Genomic DNA, 26261 nt, shown 5'->3' with positions numbered 1-26261 from the left:
GTACTGAGGGGAGAGGACTGCTCCCAGTTAAGGCCACCCTTGCTCTCCTTTTCCCTGAGCTGGTGACCGAGCTGGTTCTAATGACCTGTAAAACACACAGTATTCACTGAATAATTTTTTCTTGTGTGGCAAAGAAAAGAGCAGTAAGAATTAAAATTGGAAAGAAGATAAAGCCTCCTTTTAGTAGTTTTTTAAATGGGTGATTCTGTTCTTTTATTTTTGTTGTTTTCATGTGGGACCAAGCATCTAAAGGATATCTAACAAAGACAGCAATGTTTTTCTCAACACTGAATTAATTATACACTAAGCTTTTTGGGGGATGGTTCTTAGATCTTTGTAGTGTTTTGAATCTTAAAGTATTGCTTTCTTTCTTGTCAGCTGTAGATATTAACTTGGGAAAAAAAATGTTTTCATGCATAAGTTTATAAAAGCTTATAATAAGGTAGTTTGGACAGCGTTCTTCTTGAATGAGCTTAGAGTTTATGGCATAAATTAGAGTAGATTTCCTTTCTGGAATGTTAATATTAAAGAGGAAAAGTTAATGCTGCAGTAAGAAAATCCAGACGACATGAGAATTGCTTCGCATTCATTGAGACCCCTGCGGAGGAGGAAGGATAAGCCAAAACAACGGATGGCAAAGCTCTTTGAAGCAGGGAGAGGGAGAGCTGGATGCTGTAAGCCGCTGCTCGATCTTCCCCGGTAGGTTGGTAGGGGTTTGGCAGCGGGGTGCTGCTGGAGCCCCCGTGGGACCCCCACCCGTCCCTGCTCCCGGGGCTCTCCTCCAGCCCGTCTGCTGCCGGACACTTCCCCCTGCCGGGGGCTCCGCGCTGCTGTCTGCGCCCACGGAGCTCTGCTCTGCAGGATGGATCTGAGGTTCAGCTTCTCAAAAAAAAGGCCTCCGAACCAGCCAACCAAAACAACAGCCAGCAATCCACCCCGGGTGCAGCCTCTCCCGAGCTAAGTTTCTGACCACGGTGAGCAGCGCTGTTAGGGGGAAAAGGAGGTCTTAATTGGAGGATTTATGAAAAGCAGATACTGCCTCAAGCAGTTAAGGAGAAAAAAATAAAACTTTTTCCTTGACCGGTGACAGGAGAAATGACAGCCCAGCCCTGTGCTTTCCTGCTGCGCCCCTGAGGTCCATTTCCAGGGAGACGAACTGGCTTTATAAGTTTTTTCTGTTAATGCCTTTTGCCTTTTTAGTAATCCGTCCATGAGATGCTTCTCCAAATGGTGGATTGGGAAGCAGGAATGCCCAAAATATAGCACCCGCCCCCACCACCGCATTCCTGTACTGGCAGTCTTCCTGCTGACCATTTTATTTTACTCATATGGGCTCAGCACACCCCTGAACCAAGGACGATTCAAAGCTTCCCTATTGTTTGAAATTTCTCAAGGCATCTTGTTGGGAATAAAAGCCCTGGCTGCTTCAGCTTCTGGGCTTTGTCAGTCAAGACAGGCATTCCAGGAGGTGCTTTCTGCTCAGTTTCAAACCAGTCTGAATCAAATGAACATAATTGACTGTTGCCACAGGATAAGATGAACAAGCTGATAAGATTTATTGTATCTTACAATAAATGTGTATATTTGCCCAGATCCTTTCAACACAGAACCTCCTTGAAATGGAAAAAAAAAAAAAAAGGAAGGGTAAGGGGGGGGGGGGTGCAAAGGATGGAAAATTTGAGGAGGAGGTCAAGATCTCTGTTTTGCCTGGGCTGTGTAACGTGCGGCGTTGCCTGAAGACCACACTGCTGTTCTGCTAAGCCTCGGTTGCTGCAGTAGCTAGTTTGTTGAAGTAACCAGCGGAGGAATCATAGGAAGATTCTTTATATCCAGGCAAGATCCTGCCTAATAGGTGCCACGTTTTTTAATTGCCTGTTATGACAGGCCTCTGGAGCCTTAAAAGTTATCTTCTAGATAAGAGGAAGCTTGAAGCTTATTTTTCCTTCAGATAAAGAATGATTTGGGCTGACAAGCTCTCAGCATCAGCTGGGCAGTTCTTCCTTATCTGTGCCTCTGAGCACACAAAAAGGGGTTTTGTGGGGGGCTGGCAAGCTGAACTGCTTGACTTTTAGTTACTTTTGCTTTAAGGACCTTTAACTTCATTGTATGTCTGAGCAACCTAGGCTTAGTAATGTAAATTTTCAACCAGAATTCCCTCTTCTTTTTTTTTTCTTTTTTCTTTTTTTTTTTTCCCCTGGGCCCTGTAACACTTGCATAGCTGTACTCAGAGAGAGTGCAAGGATCAAGGGGCTTGAGATGTGTTTACCGGTACAATCTGCTCATTGAAAAGAGCAAAATTGAGAATTTTGTGCTTAATTTTTCAAAGACATGTTCTTCTAGAGAAGGATTCCCCTAATGTAATCTCAATATAATATGTATTTATTTGAATAGTGTAAATCCCATCTTTCATTTTTCCTTTACCCATGGAAAAACACAATAGCTTTGAGTAATCCAGATGTTGTCCAACACCAACAGCTCTCTGAGTACTCATCTTCAGCTGGTTAGCACAACAAGGTAGTAAATGTCTGTAAGGAAATTCTGTGAGTACAACCATTAGACTGGCTTATTTGCTGACTGTTTCCTCGTTAGCATTGCTCTCTGTTCTGCAGTTACATTCCTTGCAAGATGTAAAGGAGGAAAAAGCTCTTCTAAAAAGAGTAACCCCCGATGCCTGCAGTCAGAACAGAAGGGATGGAATTTTATGTTGCTTGAGAGTAGTGTTTTTTGGCAGCCTGCAGCGGTTCTTTTAAAACCAGCATCCCTCCCTTGTTACCTTAATGCCAGTGACTTTTGTTTGTGAGTTTTGCGAGTTTCTTATTCCCCTGTGTAGGTCTGCGAACTGCTTTCTCGTGGTGTCGCCACAATGCGTTTTCCTCCAGATGTATTTGCAGCTCAATAGCAGCAGGAAGACTGTCTGTTAAGTCGACTTTATGAATCTCCAAAGCGGGCTCCAATCTTTCTTGTTTTATAGTACGAAACAGTAACTGTGTCTTTGGCTGACATTGTGAGATTTTTCTAAGACCAGCTCTCACTCTTCTCGGCCAGCTGCCTTCACGTTTGCCTCCTGAATGACCTCAACAGCGAGGTTTTAAAATGCAGTGATATGCATTGGCCTTTTTTACATACTGCGGAATTACTCGTTTGCTGTTCAGCCATAGTGCCAGAACAGAGAATGACTGAGTGACCCGGAGGGGTATTTTAGTCCATCATTGTCATGCTGTAAAGTAAACCCGCTGTATTTTACAAAGGGGAAGAATGCGATGAAATAGACTGATGAGAGGAACAAATGAAAACTTCTCATGCTGATGAGGAACCAATGCTGGCAGCAGGTTTGGTTGCAAGTTTTGAGTATATGGTTGAGATTCTTTCAGGATTCCAAACTTAACATGAAACAGGAACCAAAGCTTATGCAGGCTAAAATTTATGTGAAGCGAACTATTTACGTGGCAGAGCTTAAAGATGCTTTTAGTCTAGAAAGGAGATAGTCTGAGCACAAAGAAGTACTTACTTGATTTTGTGCAAGTAAATGCTTATAAAACTATTGATTTTTTCATAATTGATCCAAAAATCTAGCCCCCTGTACTGCTGCTCAGTGCAGTTACTTGAGGTGCTTTCCTTTTGTAGCCTCCCCATAGTTTTGTGTTCCTGAATTCTAGCAGACCATTAGATTATTTCTTTGCCCCCGCTTTTCATTTCGCTTTTTCCAGTTCATTTGTTTCTTCTCTGAGATCATTCTGTCCCAAAGGAACGTGTACTTTATGAGGAACTTAGGCAATCTGAAATGCTTAGCACTTCGGGCAGTGTTGCAGTCAAATCAGTTTCTGCCTGTGTTTTCCAGCCAACCCCCATGGTTTTGCATCCCTTTTGCCAGGTGCCTGCCTTAATCCCATCTTTAAAAAAAGTCATTATTTCCAAAGAAGACCTTTTCCAGGTGTCCTCTGAAAAACATACAAAATCATTTTTCTGGGAAATTGCTTTTTATGCATGCAAAATTTGGATAGGAAGTTAAGACTTATCTAACTTCTGGAAGAGAGCTGCCTTCTCGCCTCATTGCAAAGGTGTGCTCTCGACCTTTTCAAGGCTAGGAGAGGATTTCTTGTTTATTAAGGTTTGCTACTATCCTTTGGCTAGGGGTTTTCTGTTTTGTTTGTCTGTCTGTCCACTGTGAAGAAGGAATGCTTGTAGGTACCTGCTGTTGCACCGGTGTCCCGGATCTTGCTGCTGTTGGAGTAAATTAGCGTTCCAGCGGTCTCACATCTTCAGTTTGCAATTCACAGTGTGGAGCTCCAGTACACACCTCTCTCTGTGCATCTTGTTTTCCTGAAGTGTAGCATCTGAGGTGGGATTTTGCTGCTTTTTAGCTGCTCATAGTTTCAGAAGCAGTAGTGAAAATTGACAAACCTAGCCAGTTTTTATTCCCTGATTAACAGTAGTAGTCATTCTGCAGACTTTGAAAGATTGTGCTACACTGACTGACACCTAATTTCCATAGGTGGTGAATGTTTTCTAAAATGATCATGAGCTAGGAAGGATTTCTGTTCACTGTGGGAGATGAAAGCTTTATGATCTTATCCAAATCTCTCCGTGGCCATACTTATTTAAATAAGCAACCAGAGAAAGAAATTCATTTTGAGCCATTTTCAGTAACTGGAAACATCCACAGAACACACACTGAATGTGTATGCTTCACGTGGTTGTTTGAGCTACAGTTACCCTGTAGAAAAGGAAAGTAACCTTGACAAAAAAAAAAAGCTACGGTCTTATTAATGGCACAGGAATATGCCATAGCTTCAAAGGCTCCTTGCACGGGTTGGAAAATACTATTATATGTTTGGTTTTGATTGAGAGGGAAGAACATGGGGCGGTGTGGAATTAGACAGCACCCAACATACTTATCCAAGCCCTTTTTAGGAAGAGGATGCAGCATGGATATTGAATGACTACAAAAAGCCACTTGAAAATCCAGAGATTTTGGATTAGGACAAAATTCTGCTCTCCTTACTCATTCTGTGGTAGGCAGAAGTGTATCAGGGAGGGGGGGTGAGAAGATAGCCAGAACACTGGGTGAATATGCGCAGAGTAGACAGAAGTCCTTATCTCGTTCCCTGTGACAGACCAACCAGAGTATGGAAGTGGTTAGAAAAATGAAAGCCGAAGGCTGGAGCTTTGTTCTTTCTGACTAGCCGTCAGTTTAGTTTTTGAAGACTGGAGTTGGCCATATTAGGTTTGCGTGAGATCTGAAGAAGCTAGCTAGGGCTGTAGGTTTGCATAGAAACTATGACAAATATGCTACTTTGAAGTAAAAGAGAGGAATAAAGAAGACGACTAGGGCCAGGCCCTCATTTAATCTAAATTTACTTCACCAGCATAGCTAGCATAGAATCTGGCCCTGCATGTTTAAGTAACACGTCTTTAAAATATAAGGTCTGTTTCCGATTAGTTTTTTACTATTTATTTTGGGTCTCTAAGTCTCTATTGGAATACTTGTTCTCAACTCATAAAGAGAGTATCTTTGAATGTTTTAACAACTCTGTGTCATGATTTCATAAGAAATGGTTTTTGTGGTAACCGAGTCACTTATAGAAAAAGGATTGTCTTGCCTGCTGTTATGAAGACATTCTTGTACATTAAACCCTCGAAATGGCATTGAAGCTTGCAGCCTAATGAGTTCTTAGTCAAGAGGTTGCTTATGTAACTCTAGGTTTTTTGGCCAGCAAATGAAGGAGGGAAGGAGGTCAAAGGAGACTACCAAGAAGCGGCTTTGCAAATTAAAAACATTGAGGAGAGGGAATTCCTGGCATTCCATGGTATCTGGGTTTATTTTCTTACATTGCTCTAATAAGAAAAACACACTTCAGGTATGTTCTTGGTAAATGTTTTCACTTGTATCATCTATCTCTACTGCAAAAAGTAACCCAAAATGTATTGGCTTTACATGCCTCAAGGACATCCATTGGATAACTAACCAGTGCATCTGTAAAAGTAGACTTGGCACTCTCATGCAATCCCTGGATGTAGATTCAATTGTCAGCACCTCATTACTAACTGTTCTTTCATTGGAATCATTTTTATTAAAATAACCTTATGCAATAGCTTTAAAACACAGAACAGAATGCTCTAAAGTAACCTATTATGTTACATGTAGTATTCCCAAGTAATGCATATGTTGTAAGGATCAGACTTTATTTTTAGCATAATTCATTTTCTTTGTCCAAAAACTAAATTAAAATCCCTGACAAGTAACTCTTTAATATACACATTTTAAAGAGTTGCTTGGCAAGAGTTTTGATATACCTTGTATTGTACAAAATCCTACTCAGAAGCTTTCAATTAACTTGATTCATACAGTAACTTGGTCTGGCATTCTGCATAAGCTGTCCTGCAGCTTGTAGGAATGAAACATTTTACAGAACCAGTTCACTGGAATAAAAAGAAGCCAGCTGAAACTCAGACAGGACTGATGGTTGTGAACATTAGGAAGTTTTAAGAAACCGTATGCACATTTTTCCTTCGTCCCTCTGCAGAGCCTGGCCACTGCTAGAGGAGCAAGAATGCATTTTAGGGTAATACTGGAACTGTTAAGGTCTGCATTATTATATAGTGACCAAGATGGCTGTGGCGTATCTGGGAAGCCTTTGAACATCAAGCTTATTTTAGTGTGCCAGCAGCTCTGCAACAGAACGGTGTTGTGCAGGTGCTCCCACAACCATCCTTCCTCAGCTAGCAGAGGATTCCTCCTTAAGGCTCCTTAGGGTTATTTTAACTCAAGGTAGAAGGTGGAGAGACAGTGGAGGTGGGCCTTTAAAAATCACTACATGATTCTTTTGTCTTCTGTCCCTTTCTTTAGATCTTATTCTTTCATTGGCCACCCCAACCTTTTCGGTTGCTGCTGCGGCCGATGAGCAGTTTAAACCTGGTAGCTCTTTCTTCACTGGGAAAAGTCCTGCTGCCTGTGGTTCTGCCTGGTGGAGCTGGAAATCAGCTCCCTTGCTGCTCTGCTTTGGCATCTTTCAAGGTTTAATTTGCAAGGCTCAGTGAGGGAAACCCTCTGGGTGCTATCACAGCCCTCTGCCTTCTTCAGCGTCTGTGACTCTGTGATTCTTTGGCTCTTTCTGAAAGCATTGCATAAAATGGCAGCTTCCTTCTTGGGATAGGTACATCAGAGCAACTCTAGCTTCTCTTTACCTTGTGAGGTACTGTATATCCATGTCTGACTCATTGAAAAACAGAGTGGGGCAGGTCACAGTAAGCAATTATCCTTCCAGGAGAAAGAATTTCACTTTTCAGTGCTTGTTAGTGGTGATTCTTTTGTTTATCTCGAAGGAAGCAAACTGGTTTCAGCGTTCATCTTGGCGGTCAGTTGCTTTGTGGGCAGTCCTCCCATTGCTGTAGCGTGCTTGCTTGTTTGGACCAGCCTCTCTGTAGGTGTTGCTCTAGGGTCTAAAGATCAGTTGCTGCTTCTTTTTATGAATGGTGGTGGACAGGCAGAGTAACCCATTTCGTTATTCTACCTGGTGATGACTTCACCAGCTATCTCTACGCAGCTTGACCTTCTGGATGAGCCTCTTTGAGAAATCTTCCAAGAATATGTGACTGGCTGGGAAGGAAAGGAGGCATTATTCATAGACTTGGTCCCGTGCTGAATCAAAGCTGAGGAGCTTAGTCCAGAGTACGTGGTAAGAAGTGAGAACACTGCCAACTGTTTGGAACTGGAACATATCTTCACAAATCCAAGTGCGATGCATAGCCATCCAGTAGTTGCTTAAGAGCTGCTTTAGCACTACTTGAATAACAGGAAAACTTTTAGGGTGGCTAAAGGCTTTGTGCCCTGTCATAAATGCTCTTCTGCATAGGTGGCTGGTCAGAAGCTGTTGTGGAAGGGAGAGAATCCTACCCACTGGTTAATGGATTAAAAATGTTAACAGTATGTATTACGTGTTGTTAAACAACATAGGGAACAGATGGGGGTTAGCAGGATAGAGTTAAAAATGGTTTGAAGGGTACTGACCACATCTTAGAGTTAGGACTCTTTGCCTAGTAGATAGTCTGCTTTTCTCTTTGCACAGAACGTGTTCAAAGTCATATCTGTGTGCAAGATAGTGGGATTTAGCATCACAAGGATTAGTAAGACCTAAACATCAGTCGGCCTCTGTCGAAACCAGTTCTACACTCAGGAGATGCATCTTGCTTGCTCATTCTTCCTCTCTCTGAGTAATCTGCCAGCTCCCTCTGCTTAGGGTGGCAGCAGAGTTAAAATGATCAAACCTTGTGTTCAGTAAGTACGCTCACAGTAGATCAAAAAGAAGACGCCTTAGGAAAGATTAATAGAATCCTGGTTTTATTGGTACACTTGACTTTCAGAAAAGTTTTTGAGATAATGCAGGTTTTGAAAGAGAGGCATTGAAATTCATATGCTTTAAGACAACCAGAAGCACTTGGTTTCAGGATAATAATCATGCAAGATTATAGACTTCAGAAGTTCTTGAAGTTGGTAAGTAACTGTCATAAAAGGGCTTGAGACAAAGACGATGTTCTGTGTCTCGTTGGTGCAGTAGCCAGGCATAGCTTCTGTTTCAGGACTGCTCGCGTGACTAATGCTTCCCTCTCGCTCACGCTTCAGCCTGGTGAGCAGCAGCAGCACTGTATGGGTTCCTTCCTACACCCCTTACCTTTCTGGATGCACCTTAATTTCCTAAGGACTTGCCTCACAGTAGCATGTTTGAGCATTAGCATCATGACAAAACCATACTACTGTTCACACAGTAGTCATATACCAGTGTTAAACAGCCAACCGCTTCTTGAAAGACGTCACTAAGCAGTAGATTTGTAGAGTGTGAATGAAACTGGCTTCCAGAATGTATTTAGGAAGAGCCTGGTCTCTTTTCAGCCATTTCACACTAGTGCTGTTGCTTCTTCCAGTTCAGCAGGAGCAGCTTTACTTGTTCGGAGGAACTCTCTTCCCCACAACACATTTGAGAGCGGATGAAGAAATAATCTTGCAGCAGTATCAGCAACCATCTGAAATTGCAAAGCTAAGTTTGTTCGCTTGCGTGGCTCACAGCATGTGTACACCACAGTGTTATAGTAAATGAAAGTTTTCCAAAGGGAATGGAAGCTTTGGTGTTCTGGTCAGTGAAGGGTTTATTAACCCAAGTCAGGCTCCCAATAGTTCTGTAATTTGCAGACAACAGAATATTATGGATTTAAGCACCAGTTTTTATTCTCATGGGGTGGTTTGGAGAATATGAAGGGTCCTGATCTAACTAGATTCTCCCTGCAACATTAACCTCTGCTGAGTTCATTATACATAAATGATGTACTGCACTTGGATGGCACAGTACCTCTCGGGGACAATATATTTTGCCCCGTTCTGTCACAAATGGAAATGATTTGGTTTTGTAGCTTTGTTAATGTTGGCATGGGTAGCCTGCAGAAGGATTACTATTTGAGAGGTAAGTTAGTCCAGGAGTTGCAGAGATGTTGCCTGATGTTTGGTCCACAAGCAGACCCCTCTTGATCTTAAGGCCTGTTGTATTTGTAAGGCTCTTCCTTGCTCTCAGTGCTGCTTGTTACAAATTTATATATGTAACATAACTCATCACTGTTGTAGGCTAACAACAACAATCAGTGCGGACTTAGATTTATGTTGCTTGCAGCAGGGTAGTTATACGATATTAAAGTCCGAGGGTATATTTTTATTCCATCTACAGAATATTTAAGGAATTATTTTTCTACTCATTTTGTTGATTATATATAATTTTCTAGAAAGCCGTGGTTAGTAATTTTAAAAGTTGTAAAAGGAATTACTAGCCATTCTGTAAATCCTCTAATTAAGAGTTCTAGCTCAATAGCTATATGGAGCTAAGAAAGAAGAAAAGAAAGTGCAATTTAAGGAAACTACCTTAATGTTTTGCAGTGTATAGTCCGGTTGGATGCTCCATATTATATTGCTTCCTTATGTTTCACCTTTAGTTGACCTTGAAGTTTACAGGTTCAAGTGGATATTAATGATCTTGGGAATAGCTAAAATAAACAGAACATAAAGGTGATGAGAACCCCTAGCTTCCCAAACTATTTGCTGGATTGTGTCATTTTAGTTTTAGCACAGGAAAGTGCTGTATTGTCTGTGTAATTAGATGAACCATTGTAGAAATGCTGTCTAAAGGATTATTGAATGTGACCATATCAGTTCAAATGTAGTAGATACTCTTGCGAAAAAAAAAAAAAAGCACTGAGTGTTTTCTAGGAAATTTTTCAAGTATCTGTTACGCTTTTTTCATTACAGAACTGTTTTGATACTAAGCAGTATGGACGTTCTACATTACTAGTCTGCTTAAGTGGGAATTGAATAAGAGGATTAGATGTCACTTAATTTTCTTTTCAGATACTGTATGTGTGTGCGTGTACGCACACATACATGCTGACTTTCGTTCTGGTAAAATACGGCCCACTGATTACTCTTCTGCTGTCTTGAATTATTTTTCTGTTTTGGTTTAATGCACGCTGGTGTCATTGGTTTATACTATTACTCTTTGATACTGCGAGAGGCAATGAGCAGCATTGCTGTACTTTTGTGTAACATCATTCCACGGGCAGCTGCATTGTCTCATCTACGTGGTTATTAGCAAGTAAAGTTGTTCTGTGTCATGGATGCTGAAGTATGTTAAACTTTTTGGCTTTCTGAAGCCAAAAACCTTCTTGTGTGTGTATGTAGATCAACGTGAAACAGGACTGTGGTTAAGATGCTTGTCGTTACAAGTTTACTTGATGCTTGGGTTGAGGAAATGTTTGATAAAACTTAAGACACTGGCTTTGTTGGTGGGTTTGGCAAGTTACAAACCTGCTTCAGATGGTGGTTGACCACAGCCGTCAGACTTGTGTATATCTATTTTATAAGTATATCCATCTGTAAAATAGATATGTGAAGGAGCCAGAAATGTGAGGTTTCTCTCTCTCTTTCCCCTCCCCTCCACCCTTTTCCTTCAAAAAAGGCAAAACATGGAATACTGTATTACTTTTCACTTCGGGGGAATTTTTTCCTCTTTATAAGTAATTCATGATGTGAACTAAAGCCATGACAACCTTTTAATAATTCTTAAATTTTACTGTAATATAGCTCACTTGTGGGACTAAAAATATGTCAAATTTTAAGAGATTGATTTACTGTCCATTATCTGTAAAGTGGGGGAATTGGAGGGGGGGATTCAGCCCCTCACAAAGAGCTCTAGGGAAACAGAGCAGCTTATGGGGCAGTTTGGGACTGTGGTGCTGGTTTTAAGAACCTTCTGAATTGTTTGTTTTCAAGTTCTCCCATGCTCCACTGATAACATATTTCTTTCTGGTTTGGAGAATAGTGGTCAAGGTTTTATTGGAACACAATGGTTTATAGGAAACATAGTGGTTTTGCAACTTTTTTTTTTTTTTACGATGTTTTAAAAGCTGTTTTGAGATGATTCTTTCACAATTCTTGTTTGTCTTGAAATGAGTTTGTAATTTTATGTATTCTTAGCTTTTTTTTTATTAAAACTTTTGCTGCTGTGCCTGGAAAATCATGTCCCTTGCTTCACATGCTTCATTGTAAGATGAATCACCGAACGTCATGAGGGCATAATACTAACAAATGCAAATTCTTTGCTATTCCCATTTGTCTTAGTTATTGCTCATGTCTGGTGAATCTTCTAAAGGTAGTTAACAGCCTGCTTTATAATCCTGCATCCGAAAACATTTGCAAAACTTAGTTACCTTGAATGCATTTGCAGTATTGCCCTAAAATGTTGGCTTCTGTAGGCATGTCTTTTTTAAGCTAAATTAAATTATTTGGAAATAGTAACTGTTCCCTCTTTTACCGCTGTTTTAGCCAACTTACCCCTATTTGCCCTAGATGACATACTGTTTGTTTTGAGCCATACCTTTCTGATAGTAACCTTGCATGTTCTGCGTGTTGCGTCGAGCCAGCCTGGTGAGAAACCAGCAATGAAAGAAAATTTGGGATGTGCTTCTCGAAGATGCTCAGCTGTGTGCCTGGAAAGCCGCCTCCCAGGGCAGGGTTTGCTGGGTGCTGGCTGCCTGCTGGCCAGGGTGTGAGATGAAGTGGGTGACCTGCTTCCCCATTGCTGAGCATGCTTTCTTGGGGTGTATACTTGCATATAGAACAAGATGCAGTGAACTGACCAGTAAACTCTTAAAAGATATGTATTTACTAATAAAGCCTTATACTTGTTAGTATAAATGCGTATTTCAGGTAGTCCAGAGAAAAATATATTGTAAAAGTTTGTGGCCAATCGTCGTTTTTGCTCACGTGCTTTAGCTTTGGTGGCTTGCAAGCTGATTTGCAACAACTTGAGTATTACCTCAAAGCTGCCTTTAAAATGCATGTCAACTTCTGATTAATCTGTTTGCTGGTTTAAAATAAGTGTTTTTAAATAAATTGGTGGCAAAAGACTGTTAAAAATCTAGCCTATTTTTAATGATTGTTTGCTGTATCTTTAGACTTTTTTCGTAAAGACTTACGTTGCTCATGTCATGCAGAAAAATAATCTAATTATATAATTAGATGATCAAGTTTGCTAAGGTTTAATAGACAATAGTCATAAAGGACTGTGTTCCTTGTAAGAATGCTCTAATGGTACAGAAGCATTTATAGATTAAGGAATACTCCTAGTTTGGACGTAATACGTACCAAAGTATATCATGTAGGCAAGACTTCTAGTTCTCTTTTTGTGGAGGTTCAATAGTCTGCAGAAATGACAATATAGAAAACTATCTTATGTAGTCCATCTGATTGTAGAACAATTTATTTTGTGCTTAAAAAGCTTGTGAATCACTGAAATATCACCTGAACTTTGTGTAATAGACTTTAATTGACATTAATTTCTCATAGCTTCTTCCATCAGTTAGCAGAATAATTGGTTAGAAACCCCCAAAGCAAGCTGCTATTTGAATTTGAAAGAATTGCAGAATATTGTAGTCCTGGGTTATTTGTAGATGTTGTTAGTGGAAAAGCCAGTCTCTGCACGTTTCCTGTGTTTTTGTTTTCAAATCTAAATGAGTTATTCCATTTGCTTCATAAATATTTATACATAGAGGCCATTCCTCCTCTTTGCCACAACTGCTGTACTGTGGAAGAGCAGAAAGAAGAAATGCTAAAATCTTCAAAAGTCCCATGTGAAACTGATGCAGCAGCAAGTCTGCTTATCCTGACTCAGTTATTCCTGCAAATGAAATTTATGACACTTCTCTCACACAGTGTAAATAATGTGGGCATGCTTAATTATTTAAAAATATTTTCATAGATTGAAAGAGTGTGAAGTTTTAACTTAAGCCACCTATTTTTATATGCAAAATGTTTTTTCAACAAACTTGCATTAAGCCTCCCACTAATGTGCTGCTTTGAGAAGCTTTTCCAGTTTTTTATTTTATTAATTCCCACCGTATTTCATCAGCATATGATGAAATTCAGATACGAGTTTTGATCTAATTTTTCTGATTGATATTGCCTTCAAATAGGTTGTTCTCCACTGGAGCGAAGTATACTAGTGCATAGAGTTAGTAATACAAAATTTTCAATCTATAATTACATAATGTTCTGCCTTTTGAAAACGCTGTTTTAAAGAGAAGTCTTCTCTCACTGTGAAAGCCAAAAATGTAGTTTTGTCTACTGAGTATATACGAGATTTGCTGTCAGTTCTTTGAAATCCATGGCCAAAATTAGTTTGGATGAACCATGTACTGGCTTGCTTTGGACAACACAGAATCACTGTGTAGATCCTCTCAGTTTAATCAGCAAAGAATGAGCTAATGCAGATCATCTTGGTTGTCTGTCTTATGGATGCTAATGCTAGAAAAGTGCCATATGGAAATGTAGGAACAGCTAGAGCCAGTTTTCTTTAAGTGTAAAAAATGGTCTTCAAACAGTACTGCTATGTAAATGTTTGCAGTTCTTTGGACGAAGGACATTACATAGAAGTGAATTTGTGCTCAGAACATCCAAGGTGCGGTGCAATGCTCAAACTAGTTTTGAAGCATGAATGCTCTTGCATGTTTCTCCTCCTTGCATGTTCTGCAGTCTGATGAGCCTCAGCTAAGAGGTCCTTCGCAGATGTTCTGCTGAATCTTCTCCCCTTGCCTTCACCCCGTAGTACAGGAGTGAGGAACCCCAGGCCTGCAGGTGCACCTGCAACCTTTCCACTTTTTGCCATATATCTTGATATCAATCTGGAGTAAGTCTGCCAAGGCTGCTTAAAAGCCTGCTGTGCTTTTAGACTTTTCCTGTCTATCCATCCCATCTGCTGGAGTGAGCTGCATGAAGTTGCTCACTCACTCGGGTCTTTACTTCTACAGCTATACATAAAAGACTTTTATCTGAAAGTTCCTCTTAAAAGGCTTGGTGTCACTTCTTCAGTTAAGCAAACTGACCTCCTTTAGTGAGCTGACATTGTTGGCTTAAAACACCTATAGCAATTTTTTTGTGTGATCCCGTTTTAAAATATTTGTCACTTGAGGTTTATTATTTTTATCCCTGGGCCTCCTGATTTTTTGATTTGATCAAAACAAATGCTGTTGGATCTCTCTGACAGATTCTTACCGGTTTTGTTTTGTTTTGTAATGTGATTATTACTTTAAAATTGTTGTTTGCAGTGTAGAAAAAAAGGTAGCTTCAAATAAAATCTTATTCATTGTTGAAGCAGAAAAGTTGGTGTTTTATTAGCACTCCCCATGACCTTTAGTGAATCAATTGTTTTAATCAATCAAATTATGCTTGCATTAGTTAATTAGTTAACTTGATCTTGATGTGACACAGTCTTCCTTGAGTATATGCAGAAAGGAGGGAGAGGAACGACGGGTCTGTATAAACACCACATGCAAAGGCTGAAGCTATCAGCCTGCCATTAGCCCTTTATCTAAGAGGCTCTTGGCATATAAATCAAACAATAACTTCTCCGTTTTGAGTCCGTGCCAAAGAACACATTCACAGTTGAGTCTAGAGCAGATTACACCCACCAAGTGGCTTGAGGGCTTGGAGTGAAACTGGGAAATAACCTTTAAATTATTCAAGAACACATTTATGCTCTTTAATGTTGGCTAGCAGACTTTTTTTTTAGTACCATTTGCAAGTTCTAATCATAAAAACAGTGTACAGAGGGCAGTTTAACAAACATTTAAGTGAGGATTTGAGAATAATGTTTTAAGCCGAATGGCTGTGAAGAGATTGACTTTAACAGCAATTTTGTGTGTTTTGCCATGTCGCAACGTAATTACTAATCTGTGGTGAGAGTGGTAATATCCAGTGATCCTTTTGCAGTTTTCTGCAGGCACAATACCAAGATTACATTAGCTTTCCTTTTATCGTACTGTCTAAGGTTATGGCAGATTGGAAAAGAGCTGAAGTTCCCACAGTCTGAGCTGCTGAGCACATTTGCCAACCGTGCAAAACGTTTGGTGGCAGAATTACCGTCTGCTGTTTAGAGCCGTTTTGAAACTTCAAAAACTTGTCATCTTTCTTCGAAATAAGAAGTATGGATCCCCTCTGGCATGATAAACCCAGGATGTGCAATTTACCTCAAAGCAAACAAGCAAACAAAACATTGTGTGTTTTTTGCGTTATTCTTAGAAGAAGGCATCGCTGCATGTTCCATTGAACACACGTTACTTAGAAAATGGAGTGCATCTACTCTAGATTTGCAGAACTACAGACTTAACTCCTGAAAATACTGACAGTTGTTTCTATACAGAAAATTGTAGGTAAGTTATTTTAGAGCTACTTTATCCCTTCCAAAACCGAACGAAGAGCTGCTGCTTCCCCCGCAGCCAGCTGTGTCAGGTCAGCATCCCGCAGCCCCGCAGCATCCTCCCGCAGCGCAGCGGCTGCTCGGGGCCGGTGTTTTCGAAGGGGGGGGCCTCCATGCCTGGAGCAGGGCACAACCGAAGATGTGGCCGTGTCTCCTTCCCTTGTCCTGTTGGCTTGTGTGCCCAGGAATGTGTAGCACGTCCGGCGTGGCCTTGGCGCAGCTTGCACCCTTTCCGAAACAGCAGGGGAACTGGAGGAGAGATGATGTCCCCCGATGCATGGCCCCTCGCTCCAGGCTCCTGCCAAATTGTTGCGTCTTATCGCAGTCTTGTGCTTCTCTTCAGTTTATCCACATTCAGATGACATATTGCCAGCAATTGGGTTCTCCATTGTGGCAGCTGTCTTCCAGCAACCACGGTGGTGTTTGCATTAAGTGTGGGTGCTGCATCTCCTTAAATCGAATGTGAGTTACTGCAAAGGATATGTTGGCAGCATGCTTGCTTGGTTTTGGGCAGCTTTGTGGTCTTAATGAAGCTCTAATTTAATCTTTACTGACTTTTTTTTCCCTCCTCACTTCCCCTTGTGAAAAAGCTGTAAAGCTGTATAGACATACAGGGAAAGTTTTGCTGATACAGTAACCGCAGAATCTCTCTCATGGTGAGAGTATCACAGTTTTCCTTGTGACTTTTTTAAAAAACGTAGAAATACAAACATGACCAGTTTGTTAAGATGAAATGTTTGCATTTGCAGCTGGTTAATTTTTGAAGCCCACTCAGTGTTGTTTTACCTCATATACTCAAAGCGTGTCAGCAAGTTGCTTTTTGATATCCTGTTGCCTTTGCCAGGTGCAGAAATAACCGCATTCGCTAATTCTCTCTTCCTTAACATCTTGCTCATATGACATCCTCCACACCCTGGTACTTGCTGTTTCTGCTGTAGGCTGTGCTTTCACCTGACCCCAACCTTTTTAAGAACAAACAAACAAAAAAACAACCCACAACTAACCAACCAACAGAAAGTCTGTACAAAGTCATCTTTGTCTTTCTTGATTTCAGCTTCAGAGGATCTGGTAAGGAAATTGGATGTAGATACTGCCTTCTCGGTTTGGCTTTTAAAAAGGTTGAAGAAAAGAATCTTGACCTGTTTTTCAGTATGTCCATGGACACTGCAAAGCTTGCATGTAACTGAAAGAAATTTTTTTATGCCAGTGTTTAAAAGGAGGAAAGAGGATGACTTGAATTTGTCCTGCTAGGGAAATCAGTCCAGGCAAAAATCAAGTAAAAGATAATGTAGGTGTCAATTTATTCTATCCTTCTTGACTCAAAATTAGATTGTATTAAAATAATTTGCAGTAGTTTGCCAGAGACTACAGATGTGGCTAATGATTTCAGTGATTCTAGTATGCTGCTTGTACATGGGTGTTTGACTTTTAGTCTTCATTTGGTTAAATATAAATGCTGATTGAAGAAATGTATCACAGTACTAATGTTATAAATACTAAATGGCTAAAGAATGGCTTATTTGTAGATCTGAAAACAAGGCTGTAAGTGGGGAATGCTCAGTCAGATGAGTGGCTTTGAGAATAAGCCTGCAGACAGTCACAGATAACCTTGGTGGTATTGTCCTTGCAGGGCAGGACTAGACCGGTTCAAGAGAATAAATCAAAGTTATCTTAACAGATGCAAGAGTAGGCATTTGATTGTCAACCTGTAAACGTCTAGGTCAAGCAAGTTCAGGGATCTGAGCTGTGTTCAAAAGTAGCAGTTCTTTCCTATCTCGCTACGTAGTCCCATGTAAAAGGTGTTACTGCAGCTGAATGGTGTTCAGGTGGGAAATGGAAGTTCCTCCACACTGGGTGTCACTTAACGTAGCACACCATCACCAAAAGAACTGCTTATCGTACTGCACCCTTGTTTCTGCTGAAGTCTTGGGCTTTTTCACCCTTGCGCTTCCCTACCAAGGAACAGCAGATTTTATTGAACGTTCTTTCAGGTATTGCAAATTTGAGAAGCCAGCTAGTCAGTCACTTCAGGGCTAATTTGTTCTAGTCTTCATTTTTATTTTTATTTTTCCATCTTTCCTGTCTTTCATTAATGAAAGAGTGCCTCTGGAGGCTGCAAATTGGAGCTGCTTTGCACCGCCTGCTTCTCTCTTTGATCAGCAGAGAACATCCTAGTCTTTCTGAGCCGCTTCTCATCAGCAGATGCTTCCTGGCACTGTTGTCAGCTGATGTCTTATTTTAGGATTTGGATAACTTATGGGTCTGAGGATTTGGTCCTTTTTCATCCTTTGGTCCTTTTTGTCCTTTATGACAGCTTTGAAAACTGGCACACAAATACCAGAAGTAGGAAAGCTTAGGGACGTTATTTAATGGGTAATATTGGTGGTAGGGGGACAGTTGGACTAGATGATCCTGGAGGTCTTTTCCAGCCTTTATGATTGTATGATTTTTAGATATCTAGATTTCTCCATTGTCTTCTGTAACCCTTTTTTAGTGGTGGGTGTTGTTTTTTTTTGAAGTCCAAATTATTTTCAGCTACATTTTAATTACATTTAGCACAGTGGATGGCTTATTAAAACAAATTCAACATTTATGTGTGAGGTAACAATTTTCAGTTACCAGATGTCTATCAAAAACCTTGCTCTATGTATATGAAATAGTCTATGTATGTCTACCATGGATTTTCAAAAACATAAGCCGTATCTCTGAATGTAACATAATATATTTGTGTAATAAACTTCTAATTTTATTACCAGATAACTGCCACACTTGTGCATATTATATTCTGTTTCCTGAGGTGGCTGCTGATTAGGTAGGATGACCATAATGGTAAACAGAAGGGACAGGGGGGTAAAACCCTTTGAGTGAAACTCTGTTGGTGAAATCGATCAGTGGCAGAGGCCCCCAAATTTTAGTGCTCTCTTCTCATTGTCAGGCTTGCTGTGCCACACAAAACATTTTACGATAGAGATGCACAGAAGTGTGTGCTGTGATATTTATCTTTTGTCGTGAAGTTTAATTTGAAGGGTGATTTAGAATTCCTGATTTTACCCTAGTGTAAATGTATCTAATTAATTTTTTCTTAAGCACAGCAGCATGGCTCAGACAATACTTCTAAAGGTTTTGTAATGTATAACATATATATATTTTTTAAATCTACTTAGTTTCAGAAAAGTGCTTCCAGAGTGCAGTGGCTCACCAGATGATAACACGTAAAATCAATAAATAACAATCCTCGGGAAGTAAAGGAATGCAACAGGAAAGAGGAATTTGAATTGGGGTACTGGATCCCATAGAAATCACTGATTATAGCATCAATGTTGTCAGATTAGGGCATTTGGACTAAAGCACAGGAACTGCAGATGGGAAAAAGAGGAGGGGAGGGACACCACGGCAAGAGCTGGAAGGGCAGTCGCAGACAAATGTCTCACCAAAAGTGGAAGATAAGATATTACTGTTTCCGAGTGTTAGAAATCTCGAAAAGGAAAATGTGGTAACTCCTCGGATCAGGCAAGCAGTGGTACCAGAACCCTTTTCTGCATCCCTGTGACTCGTTCCCAGCAGTCATTCATTTCTTGTCCCTGGAATTAAAGAATGAGCAAAGCAAAGACCCTTCTGTGGAGGTGTAAGAGAGGGGAAGTGGGAAAAGTATTTTCAGCAGCAGACATAAAACTGAATTTTTCAGTGCTGATTCAGATTAGTTCCTACTTAAATGCTTTTGCTGACCGGGTTTTTCTTAAAGTGGTTATAAAAGGTGACTAATAAAAATAAAAAAGAAAAAGGCAAAACAGAAAAGCTGCTGGTAAGTTGGTCTTGTGCAAATAAACAATCCACGTTTTAGCAGTTTAATTTTGAAAGTCTGGTAGTGTTGACTCAAGGGGCATATTTTTTTCCCACTCATTCCTTTTTCTAGTTTGTACTTCACTGAGTCATTCCCATGAGTCACTTCTTAACAAATTTTGTATAAATTAAAACAAGATTGCATTCCGACTAGCATTTTCAGCTAGTTCCTAGCAAACTCCAGCTGACATTTACTGTATGCCGCAGTGATTTCCAATATTTGTTCTACCATTGAAGTAACACTGGGGGAAGTGAGCGCCCAGTCTTTATGCCAAGCTGCTGGTAGAGCACCTATCAGGCTACAAACATACCTTAAAATCCTGTGGAGCTTTGTGATGGAGTTTGCTTAAGCTATGTGCCATGGGTGGAGTTCCCTTTCCTAGTGAGATGTTTCTGGTGTATTTTTTTCTGTATTTCAGTACCGTGAGGCAGCCCTGTAAACAAGTAGCTTCTTTATTTATGCAAAAAATGCTTCTTACCATTGTGTCCTTGACTAAAAGAATGGTATTTTGAAAATGCTAGGTGGGAGGACAAGGTGAGTTCTTCAGTTGGTGATGGATTTATTTTTTTAAGTGTGGGATTTTACCTATTTTTTACCTATTTTCTTTAAGTCTGGATCTTACCTATTTTCTTGAGCTTTTCAGGAACAGGCAGCGTTAGGTATGGGCTGGCTGCTTTGGAGTACTTTTAATAATACATTTAATGCATTTTTTTTTATCTTCCTGTAGATTATTACTGTGAATAGTGGTCTTGAAGTACATAAAGCCTTTGCATTGCACTTCTTGTATTTGGATGGATCTCTATAAAAATCTGTAGAGATCATTCCTCATTATATTAATACTAATTCTCCTAATGTGTACCAGTTTAAAAAAATCTTAAGTAGTTACTACTCAAGTTATCAAAGCATTATCTGTACAAATATACAAAATGACTTTGCCATCTCAGATGCTTTTCAGCATGCTAGTGTTTAGTCAAACTTTAATCAGTTAAAAAAAGACGCTGTTGGCTGAAGTAATTTGCCTTTTTCCTAATATTACCAAAAATGGTTGAACACAGGAACACTTGCTTCTTTAGGCTGACCTAGTCACTTGACTACATATGAGAGCTCTTAATGTATGTGGATCTCATGCTGTTTCTGTATTATACTACCTGTTACACCTAAACCACTAGGTATTCTTCAAAGCAGGAGGAAGAAAAATGTCTGCAGAAACTCAATGGATTACACAGAGATCCAAGCATACACAAGTGTGGTTGACCCTCATCTGCTTTTATGCTGTACCACAGTTATTTTTGCTTCTGGCTATTTTTGGTGTGCTAAAGCAACCCTTGGGGATCATGTAAATTTAGGTCCTTGGCATTAAAGAAAGCCTACTGTGGCTAAAGAAAGAAAAAATTTTATAAAGTAAAAAATAAATCTGCCCCCTTCCCTCCCTCCAGTTTTGTTTAGCGCATCAGTGTGACTCATCCTTACATTTTTTTAAAAGCTTAAAATAATTAGTCTATTATTTTGGAGGTATTTTATTGTTTATACTAGTAGCACATGGACGTACCAGCTGGAACAAGGTTTTGTAGTAGGGATTATGCAAGGATGGTGCACACTGCTTTCAGAGACCTTGCAGTCTAAATTGACAAGACTGACCAACGCTGGTGAGGAAAGGGAGAGCAGCAAACAAGGACGACAGGGAGAGAAGTGGTGCATTCTTACAGCGTGCATTCCTCACTCTTACCAAGGTGTGTAGGTGCTTCTCAGGTCGAGGCACCCAGACTTCACTGTTTGCTATATATTTTTATGAAATGTATGAGTGAGAAGGATAAGACTACAAAAACTTGTGCAAAAACTTGGAAGACTTACCTTAGTTTCCCTTTTGTTGTTTGTTTTCTTTTGTTTTACAGTCAGCTCCTGGTGCCTGTGCTTATGTGAGACTCTTTGCTTATATTTATGGTGACGAAGAGAATCGGGAAAATGAGAATGGGCTAAAATCTTACAGAACAGAGACATTTCTTTCAAGTGGGAAAAATAAGTCTTTTAAAAATGAGCTTCCTGCTGTTTTAGGCCTGATTGCTGATTTTTATAGATGTGGATTTGGAAGCGCATGTTCAGGAAGGGATTAGTTAACAGGCAAAGGGGCGGCCTCTTGCAATGCAAAGCTCAGGCGCTTGTAAGTGACAGCCAGGCGTGCCTGCGCTTGTGGTGTGAGCAGGGTCAGCAGGATGCATTAGCAGCGGTGCTGGGGGGTGGCACTGAGTCAGAGTAATGGGGTATATAGTGTCTGTAAAAATAGCATGCCCTAGGATCCAGTACTTAAAGGAGATCGTATTGAAGAAATGTGAAAACCGTGTTAGGTCATTGATCCCCTGGTCTGCTTTGTCAGGGTTCTGCTGTTCGAGGTGCTTTCCTCTTTTACTAAATTCACCTTTTAAAGGTGATAGGTATTCTTCCTGGCTATTCCCCCCCCACCCCCCCCCCTTTTTTTTTTTTTCCTTATAACCTTTCTATTTATCTTAAATTTTCCCTTTCTTAAAGTACGGTAATAGGATGACATTTGTTCTTCCTACTCCTTTGTGGTTTGTGCAGAAGGAGGGTAACTCAGCTTCCTTCCCACGGTCCTCCCACCCACACGGGCCTGGACAGAGGATGTGGGTTCTTGGGCTGACAGGAGTGGGGCTTGCTGCCCCTCTTACCTGCTTCGGGAGACAGTGCACGTTGCTGAATGCAGCCGTGACATTGCAGTAGAGCGTATACACAGCTGCTCTGCAGCAGGTATCAAATGAATTGTTGGGGATTTTATTTTCTGTGAAACAAAGTGTGTTTTGGCATATTTATAAGCATGTTGTGAGTTACATCAAAATGTATTCGGGTGTTAAATGTCTCCTGGGGAGAAAGCAGAGGGGAGTTTTTCCTAAGGGGGGAAAAAAAATCCACACTTAATCCCAATTAACTACAGCCTCAGGCAAGGGTTCTTCCTCCTTTTTCCTCCCCCCTCCAGAGAAAACACTGAATTCATTCACAACAACAACAAACACAGTGTCCTGGAAGAAAGAATACTGACAGGGTAATGAGCGCTGACCGGCCACACAGATTGCTGTGTGTCTTGCTTAAACTTACCACCACTGGCAATAAAAAGGAAATCTCTGAGTACAGGTACCGTAAGGATAGTTGCACTCTCCTGTGGATTATTCATTTCATATAAGGAGAATCAATGAAACCCAAAGTGACGTTAGTTCGTGAAATCATACTAGCAGCCTTCAGCACTGGAAGTATTGCTTTTGGGGTTTCAGCTCTCACGGGGAAATCACAGCCCGTCTGTAGTACCGTCCTTTCCACAGCTTTTTGATATCTGAAGAACTTTGGACTGTTTCTGGTATTCCCGTAGTTAAACAGTAGTGGTTATAGTGGAGCTAACATGCTGGTTTCAGTTTATTATAGGTGGATTCTAATACTTTTTAATTGGTAGCAAGAAATTCTAGATTTTTGCTGTTAAACTGTAACAACTTTTGCTAAGAAAAGTCAAGCTTTTATATTGCATTAGTTTTGCTTGTATCCTGCCTACCTCAGAGGAGTTGCTAAGTAGAAGCACTCATCTTAAAATATAAATGTTGTCTTAAGCTTATTCCATTATTCAAGCAGTGTTTAGTGTAACCCTGTCATTTTCTTATAGTGATCCAGCTGCCAAAGCTCTCTGGGAGTCCTTCATGAACCTCAAACAAAAGGAAGCTGTGATGGAGGCTAGGAGACACCTTGTGGAGGCTGCGAGCAGAGAAAATTTACCTATTAAGATGAGCATGGGTGAGTAGTGTGACATCCCGTTTCCCGCACAGTGGTAATGTGGAAGGTGACAGCTGCTCTATGTCCGCATAACCCTCTTGGGGAAAACTTTTCTCCATCCCTGCCATTGGTTTTGGGTGTGTATTGTGGCTACCACAGAATCTTCCTGGTACAGAAGTGAGAAGCAAATGTGTGCTAGAGCTCAGGTGTTGTCTTTTATATACAGCAACATTAAAAAGATAAGAACAGTTGTGAAGCGATGGAGTTCTATGAAGAAAGACTTTAAAGGCATGAGAATGGCCAGCAAAGCTGCTGCTTTGTTCTGCAAAACATGAGAACTTGGGTATTCTTAAAAAATCAGCAGGATATGTGCCCTTGGCAAGCAGGAATTGCAAATAGCAGCTGATCTGATGAAATTTGTGCAGATCTTCTGTATAATTACGTTATATAAACCTGATAATCCTGAATTCTTCAAAATAATAAAAACTTTAAATAACTTTTTAAAGGATATTGTTCTCACAACATGCCATACTCAGTGAAACGCAAGAACCGATGTAAAATTAGGCTTATTAAAACAATTATATGACTCTATACCTTTTTTTTGTATTTCATACACTCTGACTATCCTATGCTGAACTTTTCATCAACAGAGAAAGGTCCTTGTGGAATAAAAGTAATCGGCTTTTATCTGAGACTCTAGAGACTACTGCCAAGATGTTGTAGAGGAATTAGATGTACTGCCAAATTGTAAACTCTTAACAGCTATAACATTTCGTATGTTGTATGGTCTTTACAAATACCTAGAGCATATATTCAGTAGATTATTAATCAGAAATACTAGATCTATGCAACAGTAATGATGTAAACTGTTTTAAAGAAATGGAGTAGCCATGAGAGGGCTTTTATAAATTGACCAGAGGGAGAGAAGGCAGACAATTTTTTAAATGATAAAATTGTTTTTAAGCTTTCCCTGATAATGTATCTGATCATTCACTATAGTGACACTAAATGTCTTCCTATTTCATGTGCCTCTGAAAAACAACAACAACAAAATGTTGGAATTTGTTTTAAAAGTAATTACTTCCCATCTTTGAGACATAATCCCGCTACCAGCTTTGCTTCATTCTGTGTGAATGACTAGATCAGCCACCCTTTCCTCTGTGGCCCTTTCCTGTGGTGCCCATTGCTGGCTGTAATAACCCTGATTCTTAGTCATGTTGGCTGGTACTTGTTGATGGCAGCCTAAATATCAGATGTAAGTGGACCCAGTATAGTGCTATGTAGAAACACTAAGAGTTGTTGAAACAAGTTTCTGATGTTATCATTCCTGAGACTTGCTTTTGTCTGGAGGATGCAATGTAAGTTGAAGTGTAGATATAACGTACCAGTCTTTATAGGAGTTTTACTTTGTGAATTATTTTGTACTAGAATCATAATTATTTTTAACTTTGTAGTTAACTTTGTAGATGAACTTCAAAGGGAGATAGAAAATTCAAGGCAGTTTGGTAAATGATAAACAGGGATAAAATGAAAAATATGGAAAGGAGGGCTGCACAGTTACGAAAATCACAACTTCTCATTGAGCATAAATCTGAAACTCCCTCCAAGGTGTCACTTTGTCCAGTGGCACATATTTATTAATGACATGTTGGACCAGAGCTACATCTTTACAGTGTTCATTTCTCATCTGTTATGCTACAGAATATCTTAAATCTGTTGGAAAGCTGGAAATTAAGTTGTTTATCAATTGTTTCTTTTGCTGAGAAGGAAAAGTTCAAGTGGCCAGTTCTAGTCCTGATTGTTGTGTTCAGTCAAAAGGCTGCTTGCTTCCACTGTGATTGTAATGTGAGGCAGCACTGGCTGAAGAGAGAGGAAATCATTTCAGTCTTTCTACTCTGTGCTTATCCTTCAGTTTTTATGATTTTACCTCAGGTTCTGCATGTATCGGATGATCTTGGTGGATTGCATGCTGCTTTTCCTGATACTTAGGGTATTTTTTTTTATGGTCCTAATATTAAATGTCACAGACATTTTCTAGAATAAAAGTTCCCTCTTACTCTCTTTACTAAGACCAGCTGTGTCAGATGGTAAGAGTATTTTGCTTGCTGCCATTTTTTTGCTGTTTTTTTCTCTGGAAATAAGGAGTGAATTACATTTGAAAGCAAAGCTTTAAATTCCTTTTGGTGTAGTTGAGCCCTCCTGCAGTGGCCACCTGCCTGAAAACTGCATCATGTTTGATGCTGGCAGAACGGGAGTCCTGTGCAGTGGTGAGCAACTCGATCCCATCCTGTTTCCATATTTTCAGAGCAAGGAAAATAAATTCTATTGTTTTCTGGGCTTTGAGAGGCTCAGAACTTTTCACATTTCTGAGGTGTGCCTGTCCTTGCCCATGCTTTGCCTGCAAATAACGTGCCTAAGGCCCAGCTTTGCTCTTTCTCTGCTTGGCTGCACATGGCAGGGGCTCTAACAATTGTAGGAGGATCCCCAGGTTAAGCTTTTGCTTTCTGGTATCTTATGAATGTGTTCTCCTGAGATGGAAGGAGGGTGGAACTGAAGAGACCTGCTGTTGAAGAGGATACGTCTCCCCCCATCCCCAAATATCTATCCCAGGCCACTGGGAACTCCACTTTCTGTCATCAAAGTCAGCAGAGATGGACATACGAGTTTTGAGGAAAGAAAAGAAAGAGAAATGAAGGAAATCAGCAATTTTAGCTGTGTTTTTCAAGCTGAGTAGATTGGAGTGCTGTTTTCAGGTGTTCTAGATTTACATTATCCCTTCAATTAGTTGTATCCACCAAGGCAGTAGTGCGGAATGTCTGGAAATCCTATCGACTACTTAAAAACAGTTCAGTGTAGAAGGAGGTTGG

At 40.2% G+C, this 26261-nt stretch overlaps 1 protein-coding gene across 1 annotated transcript in view; it reads left to right on the top strand.

The window, feature by feature from the left end:
- Positions 1 to 26261, top strand: part of SCFD2 (sec1 family domain containing 2) — a 194541-nt gene that overhangs the window by 11403 nt on the left and 156877 nt on the right. The window contains exon 3 of the mRNA XM_013172764.3: positions 23288 to 23415. Coding sequence (XP_013028218.3) covers positions 23288 to 23415 — 128 coding nt within the window. The remainder of the gene's footprint in view (positions 1 to 23287; positions 23416 to 26261) is intronic.

The sequence above is a fragment of the Anser cygnoides genome, chromosome 4 (assembly GCF_040182565.1).
Source record: "Anser cygnoides isolate HZ-2024a breed goose chromosome 4, Taihu_goose_T2T_genome, whole genome shotgun sequence".
Taxonomy (NCBI): domain Eukaryota; kingdom Metazoa; phylum Chordata; class Aves; order Anseriformes; family Anatidae; genus Anser; species Anser cygnoides.
Note: the sequence above shows the minus strand (reverse complement) of the source record. Positions and strands in the feature narration are given on the sequence as shown.